Consider the following 13673-nt stretch of genomic DNA (forward strand, 5'->3'; position numbering starts at 1 on the left):
ACTCTGTTGAGATTTTTCAGTCATCAAAAGCACGTGCTGTTTCACGACATTGTGTTGGTGTAATCGTCGCTCTAAAATCCCCATCTGTGAGTCCTGCCATCAGAGTTATCTCAGGGTCAGGCTCACCTAGTTTTCTTTTCTCTTGAGAATAGGCTCCATCCTCGTAGGTCTTCGTGTGTCCAGTTATCTTCTATTGCGTTCTGGACATTAGGAGCGTTAACTTGTGGAGATTCTGGCTCTGTTAGTTTTCTTTCTTAAGTTTTGGTGAGTTGCTGGGGTGACAGCACTGGGCGAGCTCAGGTCTCAGATTTTAGCTGAGCTGCTTTGCGTCTGTCCTGTACCCGGGGTCAGAGATGTGGGGAGGGTGAGCTTGCTGGCCTGTCTCTGGCTCTTTCCCTTGTGGGGATGCCCGCAGCCTCTTCCTGGCTCCATCTGCCTGGCTCTTCAGCTACTCAGACCGCAGGTGTTTGCTGTGAGCCCCTCCGCTGCCAGCCCTGCTGTATGGACTGTGCTTCAGTCAGGCTACAAGCCGTGGAGGAGGGCCTCTCCTGCCCAGCTCCTCTCCCCTCTCCCCACGGCAAGCGTGCATCCCACCAGCCCGTCTACCTCTCCCCCCGTTCCAGGACCTTTTCCATCACAGTCAGGGTCTGTAGCTGCCTTCTGTGGTGTGCTCCAGCGGGGTCTTTGACCATCATACTCATAAGCAGAAGTCCCTGAATTGTCCCTAGGTAGTTTAATGCAGCATTTTTGTTAACTTTTAAATTATAAACATTCAAATAATATGTGTAAAAATTCACATGACCTGCAGTTTTGAATTGTAATACCAGAACGCATCATGGGGTAGACCTTTTCCCTGCGTGTTGAGAAATTCTCAGTTGACCCTGCAGCAGTCACAGTGTGGCCCACTCGCCATCCGTGCACAGGACGTAGCCTTTGCAGATGGGTTGGCTGGCATCCGGGGAGGTGCCTCCCCTGTGGCTCCGTTGCGGTCCTCACCCAGGCTCTGGACAGAAGGTGACTGAACGTCTGCTGAGCATGTGGCCTTTCCTGGACAAAAGTCCCTTTTTAGAGTCGCATTAGGCTGGTGGACCGCTGCCTGCGTGTGCACCGCTGCTCTGGCTGTGCCTTTTCCTCTTGCTTCCCCTGACCTGCGGGCCGCGGGGAAGCCCCACTCCTGGCAGAACCTTTTCCTCTTGCTTCCCCTGACCTGGGAGTGCCACGGGGAAGCCCCACTCCTGGCAGAACCGGTGGGCCCGGCGGGAACCGGGGAAGCCCAGGCCTCGAGGACCTTCCCGCAGCTCTCCCAGGAGGCCCGTCTGTTCCAGCCCAGTGGCCCTCACTGCCTTCCTCCCAGGCAGAAAGCAGGTGCAGCATTGCTGGGTCAGCAGAGCCGCGTCTGGGAGCTGCCGCTGTTCTGAGGAAGCTGGGAAGGGCAGGCTCCCAGGCCTTGCTGCCTTTAGGAGCTATTGTCTGATTACTGTGGGGTGGCAATGCTAAAAATACCCACATCTCTTCCCGGTCGGTCAGCCCCTGAATCCGTGCAGTTGGCTACTCAGGAGGTGGGGGAGGCCGGCAGCTCGTGTGAAGATGATGTGCGCCCAAATGCAGCCTGCTCTTATGTCCACGCACCCCACCCCACCCCACCCTGTGGTCCCCAAATATCAGCCGGGTCTCCTTGCCCAGCCCAGCTCTGAAATCGGCTCAGCCCACAGTCCCGAGCTTTCATTCCACATGGGACCACCTCGCTATGCACCCCCAGGGTCATGCAGGCTTCAGGCCGGGCTGGGAAGAGCCTGGGAAACCTTCCTGGTGACCCACTGGCCAGTCACTTCATATCTAGGGTCTTTGTATCCTTCTCTATACTTCAGAGATAATAGAGGATACTCTCTAAAGGTGGAGACTCTCGTCAGTGGGCGCCTGCTGTTTACCAGGCATACAAACGTCACGTACGTGTTTGCGTGTAAACCTCATAGCAATTGTGGGCCGTACGTATCAGATCCTGTGGCATCAGTCTGCTCGGGCTGCTGTAACGAAGTCCCCAGAAGGGGCAGTTTGAACAACAGACGTTGACTGTCGCCCAGTCCTGGAGGCTGGACGTCTGAGATCCAGGTGTCACGGGGCTGGTTCCTCCTGAGGCCTCTCTCCCTGGTGTGTAAACGGCCGTCTTCTCCCTGTGTCCTCACGTGGTCGTCCTTCTGTGCGTGTCTGTGTCCTGATCTCTCCTTATAAGGACACCAGTGATATTGGATCAGGACCCACCCTTGTGACCTCATTTTTACTTAATTACCTCTTTAAAGACCCAGCTCCAAATACGGTCACATTCTGAGGTTCTGAGGTTAGGGGTCCAACATAGGGTTTGGGGGGCACGATTCAGCCCATGGCACCGGTCTTTTACAGACCTGGTAACTCGGGTTAAGAAGTCTCCCATCTCCCACAGCTGATTACCGGGGGGATGGGGATTCAGATCTACTTTGTCGGGACTCCCAGCCCACACTGCTCCCACCCCCCACCCCATCATCTCTCCTGATTGCTCACTCCTTGGTCTGCTTGGTGCCAGCTTTACTTGGCTCTGCCTCAGTTTGTGGTCTTAACGTCGCTTGGAGAGATAAGAGGCAGATTCACTGTCTCCGCCACGCATTTGTATGTGGACGCTTGGCGGTCAGCCAGGCTGCTCCATTCTGCAAGTGGAGTCATTCCTTCCCTCAACTCCCCGTCACTGAGTATCGGGTGCCCCAAAAGCGGTGCTGGGGACCAGGTGAGGGAGAAGGAGCATGGACCCGGGTGTGAAGTGGGGGGCATCATGTGTCCTGGCTTGGGTTCGTGGGGAGTGGGGCATAACCTCCTGGGCTGGACGGCTCCCAGTTCTGGGAGCTCAGAGGACAAGGGTCAGCTCTGAGCCATTAGCAGCCTGCTTCACAGCAGCTGGGGGATGGTGCTTCTAATAAAGGGGTCCTGGGTGCAGCACTGACAGTGTCCACTACACTGGGCGCCATGGGAAAGGGACAGGTGAGTGCCAAGTCATGCAGCTCTCACTGCCAGCACACAAGACTCCAAGTGTGGGGCCGTTCAGGGCTGCCCTTGAGGCTCCTGCTTCTGCCGACTTGCCCTGTGGGGGCCAGTGGAGCATTGGGTGGCCTGCAGGTCAGGCTTGCACAAGGAAGAAGCCAGAGGAAGGGAAGGGCTGTTTCAGCTTGATACTCAGGGAGGCCGTCAAGTTGCTGGGATATGCCTCTGTGAGTGTGTGTGTGCATGTGTGAGTGTGTGTATGTGCGTGCGTATGTGTGTCCCTGTGCTGCATCCCAGTTGACAGGTTGGGGTCTCTGCTTGTGTTTCCATCGAGGGACTGGTATTCCTGCCTTCCACTTGGGTGCTTCACAATCACTGTGGCCCATCCCTGACTTGGGAGAGAGCTTCTCCCAGCTCTGGGCTGCCGATTGCACACGGCCCTGCTTCGTTCCAGCCATGCCCGGCTCAGCGAAGAGAAGCCCCAACGTGGGCCCCCGTGGGCCTAGCCACGGACTCCCCACAAGGCTGACCTGAGCTGTCAAGTGACAGGATGCTGAGACCACGTGGGCGGGTGGCCAGGGAGCAGGGAGGCCTGTGCTAGGACCAAGGCAGCTCTCGTCCAGGCCTGTCCCCATTGTAGAGATGAGAAACCTGAGGCTCAGAGGGCCAGAGGTCAACGAATTGCACCTGCACTGAGTCCCTCTCAGAGCTCACTGGAGGGCCACGGAGGGTGTTCTGGGGAGGGGTTTGAAGGCTCCCAGGGTCAGCACATTTGCCGGGGTCAGGGAGGCGACAATGAAGACACAGAGAGCAGGGGCAGGGTTTCTTGTGGGAATCGCTGCAGGCAGACAGACCGACGGCTCGCGGAGGGAGGGACAGCTGTCAGCCAAGCCCCTGTGCTGTGTTGTCCTTCCCAGCCTGTGCCCCGCAGCCCCCAGACGTGGACGGGAAACGGGCGTGCAGGAAGAGGAGAGGGGCTGCACGTCAGTGGAGTAGGGGGTCAGAGGGTGGGAAGTGAAAGGTGACATCAGACTCTGAGTCTGCAGCCTGGGTGAGGATGGCCAGGGAGAGAAGGGTGAGCCCCCGCCAGAGCCGTCACACTCGGGGTGACGTAGGCTTGTGGCTGCACAGACCAGGACAGTGGGAAGGTGGCCCAAGGCTGAGATGTGGACCCAGAACCCTTCAGAGGGGTCCAGGCTTGGGCAGGATCCCCGTGGACACGGTATAGGAGGACGTACGTCTCACCCCATTTTCCCAGCAGCACCCATCCCCCTCCTGGGGCATCATCCCCAGACTGGGACCTGCCCCTCGCTGTAGAGTATGGGGCATGCGGGGAGCCAGCCTGTCTCCCATCGAGAACAGAAGTGACGGAGCTCAGTTCCAAAACTCGCAGAGCAGAGGACAGATTCAAAGGCTCTGAAGAGAGCTGGGAGGGCCACGCCGGCCGTGCGCACGCTGTCGGCTTGGTGTCCGTTACGCTGTCGGCCGGGACCTCTTCCCTCCCTGCCAAGGCCCCTGGCATCCTGGCTGCCTGGCTAGCAGCTCTTGGAGACAGGTCAGCTAAGGTGAGCCAAGGTGCTTTTGTAGGAATTCTGCCCCCAGACCTCAAAGGAGCCACCGCAGGGGCAGGAGGTCTAGGAGGATTCCGGGAGAAACGGGGCTCACTCCTTCCAGGGATGTGGGGTCCTGGAGGCAGGCAACCAGGGCCTGGGGGTCCTGCTCTGACCCTGCAGCTCCCTGGCTGGGCCTCAGCTCTTACTGTATATGGTCTTTTCTGCTTGGCCCTACGAGGCTAGGTAGACTAGCAGACAGTTGATCCCCGTGCACCTGGGAAAACACGTCCCAACATGTCTCTCTTAGAATGAGGGGTGCCCAGGAACAGGGGTGCACCTGTTCTGATCCCTGTGGTGATGCACATATGGATCAAAGCCCAGGACAGATCGAAATTCAGCATGGCCTAGAGGGACATTCCATCCGGGCAGATTCCGTGCAGAATAGGGGAAAAACCTGGGCCTCACTCCCACGCAGCCAGATAGGTGCTTCCTCAGCGACCCGGGCGGGGTGGGGAGTGAGGGCCGGAGCATCGCAGAGGGGTGGGAGTCACACAGTGACAGTCCCTGCCTACACCCGTTAACTTTGCCGAGCTAATCCAGAGTGGGTCGTTACTGTTTTCCAGTTCACAAAGGAGGGCTTGTCTCTGGAGGGGAGATGCCCAGCGTAGTGACCAGTAGAGTGGACAGCTAGACTGGGTACCTTCTCCGGCCAGTTTTTTTTCAACTGTGGCCTCAGGGCGAGTGCTGGGCTTCTGGGGGGACGAGTCAATGTGCCATTTGTTCTCATAGTGTGAACTGTTTACTTTTCAATGGCTTAAATCATGGATTCATGGGCGAGCCCAACCCGACTCCCTCATGGCTGTATAAGGAACACCCAGTCCCTCCTGGACACGGGTGTGCCTGTCACGCGGGCAGTCAGCACCTGCCCTTGAGAAGGCAGGTCGACAAAAAGCCAAGAGGGCAAGCCAGGAGTATGGCCGGATGGCCCAGGTACACGGTCGCAGGACTCACATGCGGCCACTTAAGAACCGAAGGGCCTATAATGCAGACCGCCTGAACATGGGATGTTCCGATGGGACCCAGAATCCCGCCTCCACCCGCTCCGCACACACACCCCTCTCTTCCTCCCACCTCCATAAAGAGGAGCCCCAGCTGCCATTTGCTCCACCAGAAACCCGGGCTCATCCTGCGCCCCTTCCCCCTCCTCATCCCGCACCCGCTCCCGCGGCACGGGCACTGTTGTTCCCCTCCCCCCACGTAGCTGAACCAGTCCTGCGCGACGGGTCCCGACGGGTCCCCGAGCTGAGAGATTCTTTTCAGCACGTCTCATCTTTTTCATTGTATTCACCTCCCCGCTCTCTCGAGCTAGCTGTAAACAGCCTTTCATCTTCTCCGTGGGTCTCATAATGACAATAACACACCCAGAACTGTATCCTCGGTGTTGATAAATCGAGGAAGTGGAATGTGTTACCGCTGACGGGGGAGCTTGGAAGGAAGCCAGTGAACCGGGATGGGGCTCCATCTGGGTTAGCGTGCCTCTCTTTCACGCACAGCAACACTCTGAGCTAAACAGTATTATCTGACAGATGAGGAAACTGAGGCACGGAGGCGCAGAAGCTTTCCCATGTGTCACATAGGTCAGATGTGGCAGAGTTCTTCCTAAGCATTCCTGCCTCCCCAGACCCCCTAAAACAGCAGGCACTAGGAAAGGAGAAAAATGGTGGTTCCCTTGCTGGGCATCGGCCCACACAGCACACGGGCGGGGCCCTGGCCTCCCTTCGCCGTCCAGGGCACTGCCTCTCGATGACTTTCTCAGATCCAGGATTCCATTGGGAACCATGGTGTGCGTCCCAGTCAGCTGGGGTGCGTGGAGTGTAAGGGGCTGGCATCTGCTTTTGGAGGAAATGCTCCGAGCGGTTATGCTCGGACTGGTCAGCTGGGAGGCTGCTTGTCTGTTCCATTTAGGTCATTTCTTCACATTATTAGGCAAAGACTTATAAAGCCGATGTTTTCTGTTCTGTTGACCTTCAAAGACTATGGGTCCAGCTGTTCTTTATCTGGCCTTTGAGATTAACATGAGAGCTGGAAGAAATCACTTCTGTCGCCTTGATCCCTTTTTCTGCAGTTCTGGTGCCTTCGGGTCCTGAGTAATTTAAAGATTAAGATGTGCAGAGATGATATTGACTTCCCTGTTGCACAGCTATGTTCTGAGGGAGCCAGGGCATGGGGGCAGCCCCAGCCCAGCACCAAAGGCCTAGGATATCAACACTCCCTCCCCCCACCCCACCTGCAAGCTTGGCCCTTACAACCAAAATATCTGTCCAGATGGTGCCTTGGGGAGCATTTGGGTCCTTGTGACGTATCCCCCTCCATGTCTTTAGGTTTGCATTGCCCACCCATGCTCAGAAACAAATTTGCTTCACTCTCCCGGTGGATGTTTACGAGGCCCTCTGAGCACCCAGCACAGAGCCCAGGGAGGGAAACCCCAAACCCGGCCTTTCGTCCCCCAGCCCTGCAGGCAGGGCAGCTGTGATGTCCGACCTCGCTTGTCTTCGTGTTTTCACGGTGCAGAGTGGCCCCCTGGGGACAAGCCCACCTCCGCCTCTCTCTAAGGGGAGTGGCAAACCCCTGCTCCTTGCAAGCACCGACATAAGCAATAGGTTCTTCACTAATAAGCCAGCACGTCGCAGGGCCAGGGCCCAGCATGCCGGTGTTGGCCAGACGAGCTTTCGGTGCAGCCTTTTCACTGAGTCCAGATGGCACCGTGGAGTCACCAGACAGCTCTTCACTGGTCTTCCGTCTCCTGCCGTCAATTCTCTTTTTCCAAACTGGTTTAAAAGGTCCGGCAGACCCGAACTCTCGGACCCTTCCCCTCCAGACACGACCTCATGGTTCTTCTCCCCACTGAGGTGGCCTGCCCCCAAGTTTTACACCTGAAGTAATTGATGGTGGGGGCTTACAGCTACTGGAACACCGGGGAATGGGACAGAGTGTCCACAAGACCTGTGGTCTAAGACAGAAAGATGCCAGGATGCACTTACACTCTCTCCCCGAGGCCTAACGGGTGGAGGGGACCTGGGGACTGCAGAGGCTACGGCCTCAGCTCTGTCCTCTCCGAGGGAAACTTTGCCAGTTGCCTCGTCCACAGCAGAAGGAAGCGTGGTCAGCTGGCAAAGGGACCAGAGCCGCTGGCTCTGCGGGCTTGGCCACCGCATGCCGGCTCCACTCTGTCTGCTGCCCCCCACCTCCCTTGCTCACCCCCCGCCCTCCGAGCCCTGCCCTTAACGTCTTCCCCTTTCCTTGTCCAGTTCTGAGCATCGGCGAAGGCGGCTTCTGGGAAGGCAGCGCCCGCGGCCACGTCGGGTGGTTCCCGGCCGAGTGCGTGGAGGAAGTCCAGTGCAAGCCCAGGGACAGCCAGGCAGGTAAGCGGGCGCCGTCTGCGACCCCGCGATGGGTTTCTCGACCTCCCTCGGGCCGAAGTCCGCGTTGTCGGTTACGTGGAGCATGCGGCAGGCGTCGGCTGGTGCGCTGGTAGAGAGAAGGGCCGAGTTCCAAAACGAGGCCTTCTCTGGTTTGTTGAAGCAGGTCGATTCAGTTCCCCTGGGGTTTGTCCAAACCAGGAATCCCTTACGAGACGGTGTGGAAGCTTTTAGCTAAAAGGCAGCTCGATGACCATTCCAGAAAACTTGGATCTTACATTCTAGCCATCAGAAAAAGTCTTTTTTGGGTTAATTAAATGCTTAAAGCTTATGACTCTCATACCGATGTCATAAACAGGCAGCTTCACATTTACCAGAAGGGCCCTCCCATGCCCTCCCTAAGAACTACACAGTGTGATGCCTGGATGAAAACTGCTCAAAAGAGGTGGGTGTTTGCAAAGGAAGATCATTCCAGCATCTCTCAGAACTCCCAAATAGAGCTCTTGCTGAAAACTGTTTTAAAATTGATTGCCAAAGGATGGAATTGATTAAAATGTTAAGAGGAGACCACTTATATAAAATGGTATTGGGAGAAAAATACGGGAGTTGGGAAAAGCAAAGCCCCAGCTGACTTATAAGAGGAGCCTGGTCCACAGGTGCGCTCTTCTGGCTGTTGGTGGAATCCCAGACTCTCAGTGCGCGCATCAGAAGCGGCCACGTTCGCTTTGCACCGATGGCTTTGCTGCATCTCCCCGTGCAGACCGGTGGCCCCTGAGCTCTGCTCAGATGACCCTCTGTCCCGTGGAGGTTCCTGGCCAAGATGCTCACCGGAGAGCCCCCTGCCCCGTGATGGGTGTGTCTGGGCTGTCACAGCCAGGAAATGAGGTGTCCTGAAGACACGTGCTCTGGAAAGCACGAGGGTGTCTCCTGGTCTGCTGGGTGCCCCCAGACCTGGCTGGCTGCACAGTCTTCATCAGGGGCACTCAGCTGGTTCCCTTTCTGAGAACTGGACTTCAGGGGAGTGTCAACTTGTGCTAAGCTTCCCGCGTCCGGTATCTGCTCAGGTTCAAACAGAGGGGAACCGTAATGTTTGCAACTTTGTGGAGGTGTCGAGGTGGCCAATGTCCCAAACTTACCCTTGAAAGGGAAGACTGGAATGTGCTCCACGGGGGAAGGCGGCTGATGGGTCAGTGGTCAGCGGGTGGGTGGGAACCTGTTTTCCTGGGTGTGATGATGGATGTACTGAGCCCCTGGTACAGGCCAACCTCCTGGCCCCTCCTGTGCCCACGGACCCCTGGCCCACATTCGTCCTCTCCAGCAAGCAGCCTGCCCAGCCCCTCTGGTCTGTGAAGGGCAAGGCCACGGCCTGGGAGCTTGACTCGCCTTCCCAGGCTGCTGGATGCCCCCTGCCCCTTCCCTCCTGACGAGGATGAAAATCCCAGCCCTCCTTGCCTCTCTCAGTACATAGATTCAGCACTGGTCCCCCCTCCCTCCACTCTTCTGGCAGAAAGACTCAGGCGTGTCAGTGCCCAGCACTGCTGACGATGCCACGCCTGGAGGGGCAGCCCAGGATGCCCGCATGTAAGGGTCATTTGGGCCTTCCTGCTCCCTGCAGCCTCCAGAAACCACTGGCTTCCTGGAGAGGGAGAGGAAAAGGCAGGGCCAGCTTGGAGCCACCTCCTCCCCTCCACTGCTGTGGGCTTTCTCCACCCACCTGCCAGCATTGCCCACTTCCCCTAGATAAGAATGTGTGGCTTCCCCGCCCACTGGCAGTGTCCCCACGGGGGCGGGTGGACACGGTGCAGCTTGTCCAGACTAATGTGTCTCCTCCGGAAGGGGCTTCCCGGGGGCAGTGGCTGGTTTGTATTTATCGTGGGGAAGCTGGCAGGGGTGACGGAGATCCCTAGAAGGGCTGGCTCCTCCACACGCTTTGCGGGACTGTATCCTTGATAAAGTGCCTTCTCTGCCTGGGCTGATGCCCGGCACGGGGATCATCAGTCCCGGGGCTCCAGCCAGTTCTGGGGGCTGCCCGTGTGTCCTGGGCGACTCGAGACACGGAAGCAGGTCTGACTCCAAGCACCTTGCTGTGCCGTGGAGCAGAGGCGCGCCCGTGCATTGCTGCTGCCCACAGCTCCCGGGCGCCTCCCGGCCCCAGGCCTGCGGAGTCTGAGCCAGAGACAGAGAAACCACAGGTCCTGTTGTCCCTGAGGGTCGTAGGAGCTGGAACAAACTGTGGCTGGAACGAATTGCCACAAACTTGGTGGCAGATGTCTTATCTTGTGGTTCTGGAGGTCAGAAGTCTGGTGGGGCCTCACGAGGCCACAGTCCCGGTGTTGGCAGGGCTGCGTTCCTTTCCAGAAGCTCCAGGGAAGAAAGCATTTCCTTGCCTTTTCCAGGTTCTAGAGGCTGCAACGTTCCCTCCTCCATCTTCAAAGGTAGCAGTTCTGGGCCAGGTCCCTCGCAGGTTCCACGTCTCTGACCTTCCCTACTGCCTCCTCTTCTTCCGCTTTTTAGGGCTTGCGTGATCACACCGGGCCCACCGGGCTACTCCAGGTCAGGGTGAACTGACTCGCAGCCTTCGTTCCCTTTCCCCATGTAAGGTCACGTATTCACAGGTCCCGAGGATTGGGACGTGGGCGTTTTTGGGGCCCATCCTCTGTCTACGAAGGGTGGTAAAGTATGAACATGATAACTCTACTGTAATGCAGCTCTGGGTCAGAGGAGGACGGCGTGCCTGTAACCCGGGGTGGAGCAGGACAGCAGCACAAAGGAGATAGAATTGGAGCTGGATTTTCGGGTGGGGAACATTCTGGAATGGTTCCTACTGGGTTCTGTCTGCCTTGGGCTTTCTAAGATTGGGACTTAGCACCGCCTTTTTGTTTTATTAACTTCTTTTGTAGAGGTATGATTTACATGCAGTAAAACGCACAGATCACGAGAGTAGTTCAGTGCACTTTGATAAATGAATACACCTGTGTCTCCATCTGCACATAAGATAGAAAACATTCTCGTCACCCCTGAGAGGTCTCTCAGGCTGCTTTCCAGCCAATCCTGCCCCCCACCCCCTACAAACAGAAGCAACCACAGTTCTGATTTCTGTCACCGAGATCATTTAGCCTGTTGTTGAATTCGCGAGACGGAAACTACAGCCCACACTTGAGCCTGGCTGCTTTCACGCAGCTGGACGCCGGTGATGTCCAGCCACGCGGTTGCAGTATCAGTAGTCTGTAAATTTTTTATTGCTGAGCAGTATTCCATTATATATTTGTACCACTGTATGTGTGTTCACTCTCCTGGTGATGGACATTTGGGTTGCTTCTCAATTTGGGCTCACGTGATCGGAGCTGCTATGAGCATTTTTGTACAAGTCCTTTCTCCAGATGTGTGTTTTCATTTCTCTTGGAGAAATACTGAGATGTAGAACTGCTGGGTCACAAGGCAGGAGTGTGTTTAATTTTGTAAGAAACTGCCAAACCGTTCTCCAGATTGCTGTGCCATTTGTGTTCCTACCCGCCGTGGAGGAGCCTTCTGGTGGCTCCAATTTCTCACCAGCGTTGGTGATATCAGTCTCTCTAATTTCAGCCATTCTACTGGATGTAGAGACAATCTTATTGTGGGTATAATTTGCATTTTTCTGATGACTGTTGTCATTAAACACTTTTTGTATGCTTACTTACTATATGTATACTTCTTTTGTGAAGTATCTGTTGAAGTCTTCTGTGTTTTTTTTTTTTTTGGTGAGGAAGATCAGCCCTAAGCTAACATCTGTTGCCAATCCTCCTCTTTTTGCTGAGGAAGATTGGCCCTGGGCTAACATCCATGCCCATCTTCCTCTACTTTATATGTGGGATGCCTGCCACAGCATGGCTTGACAAGCGGTGCGTTTGGATCCTGCACCCAGGATCCGAACTTGCGAACCCCGGGCTGCCGAAGTGGAGCAAACGAACTTAACCACTATGCCACCGGGCCAGCCCCATCTTCTGTCCATTTTTAATCGGTCTGTTTATCTTGTCATTATTGGTTTGTAGGAGTTCCTTATATATTCTGTTTATCAGTCCTTTGTCAAGTATATGTTGCAAATATTTTTCGCAGTTTGTGACTTGCCTTTTCATTGTCTGTGTCTTTTAAGAGCAGAAGGTTTTTTAAAATTTTAAATGAAGCCCAATTTATCTATTTTTTCTTTCACAATTAGCACTTTATATACTGCCCCTTTTCCTAATGTTGAAAATTAGCAGACTTGCAATATACATAGAATCCAGAAGATGATACAAAATATTTTTTAAATGTCTCCATCCAGCAAACTCATTCTACACAAAGTCAGCCTGGTTTGAGCCCTCAGAATGAGAGGTTCTTTCTCTTTTGCATAGAGCCACATTCATATATTGTAAAGGGAATATTTACCTGGCAAATCACATTTGTGTGCATTAAATGAAGTAGGTGATTCGAGGAACAAACGACACGATGAAGAGGGCTGCTCAGGCATTGCATGCCTGTGAGCAGGACCAAGGGATTTCCTGCCCCCTAATGACAAACATGAGAGGCCGGGAGTGGCCCACAGCAGAGTGAAACGGTGGCCTGGGTCGTCGGCTGGTCTGTTAGACAAGTGTGGCTTGGTTCCGTGGAGACTGGTCGTTATGTCTCCAACACGTGGAGCCCCTGCTCGTCCTAACCTCGGCTCTAACTTCTTAGGGTGTGTGTGTTCCGGGCACTGCACGGTCTCCAACAGGCTTTCTTACGTGGTTTCTCATCCGACTCCTGCAGTAAGCAGGGCAGGAACTTTCCCCCCCATTCACACACGAACACCCAGTCTCAGCACCCAGGAGCACTCAGGGAGTCACCAGGCTGGGCCGTGACCTGTTCTTTGAAACTCCTGACACTCTGCCCTTTGGCCTATGCCTGAGTCTAGACAGCCTTCCTCCACAGTGACCTGGTGATCCTGGAGTCCGACCACCAGTGATTAATCCTCATGCATATCAGCCTGGGGTGATGGGGAGGCCGAGGCAGGTCCATTTCCTTCTCAGTTCAGCTGCCTCCTGGCTGGCTTCCCATAAGCAGGTTATTTAACGGCTCTGAGTAGATTTCTTCACCTGGAATCACTTGGTGCAACGTGAAGACTCGAGACGATGCCTGTACAGGGTCAGGGGAGGAGGGCGATTGTGGTTTTATTTTCTGTGCACGAGAGACAGAGGCGTGCCCCGATTCACAAGAAACTCACCTCTTTGCTTGCCTCAGCCCAGAGAATTGACAGCAAGGTGCCCCGTGTGACAGCGTTGTGTGCACGGAGGATGGCGTTTTGGAAGGTGGCCTTCTGGGAAATTGCCCGTTGATCATGTGTGTGTCCCTCCGCTCATTCTCCCAGCACCCGGGCCCCGTGAGGGCGGGGGCAGCCTCTTGCTCTTACATGTCCTTCTGCACGGTTCCTAACGCAGGAGGGAGTGCACGTCCGACAGCCCACCGTGTTTGTGGGCAGGAGCCCGTGCAGTGCTCCCCTGGACCAGGAGACTATGGGCGGGCTTTTGTCTGCGCTGTAAGACTTTCTAGCTGTGTGCATTAGGTGGGATGATGTCAGCTCCTGTAACAAATAAGCCCACGGCCTCAGTGGCTTCACACAGTCCACATTTCTTTCCTGCCCGGCGATTGTGGAGCGTGGGTTCTCCTCCTCAGCAGACAAGCTGCTTTCCTCTGAGGCGTGACT

The 13673-nt window shown here is 55.6% G+C and overlaps 1 protein-coding gene across 1 annotated transcript in view; it reads left to right on the forward strand.

The window, feature by feature from the left end:
- The window catches only part of SHANK2 (SH3 and multiple ankyrin repeat domains 2), a 572646-nt gene that overhangs the window by 283305 nt on the left and 275668 nt on the right, over positions 1-13673 (forward strand). Inside the window, exon 13 of the mRNA XM_058526174.1 lies at positions 7868-7981. Within this exon, the coding sequence (XP_058382157.1) occupies positions 7868-7981 (114 nt within the window). The remainder of the gene's footprint in view (positions 1-7867; positions 7982-13673) is intronic.

This window comes from Diceros bicornis, chromosome 31 (assembly GCF_020826845.1).
Source record: "Diceros bicornis minor isolate mBicDic1 chromosome 31, mDicBic1.mat.cur, whole genome shotgun sequence".
Classification (NCBI taxonomy): Eukaryota; Metazoa; Chordata; class Mammalia; order Perissodactyla; family Rhinocerotidae; genus Diceros; species Diceros bicornis.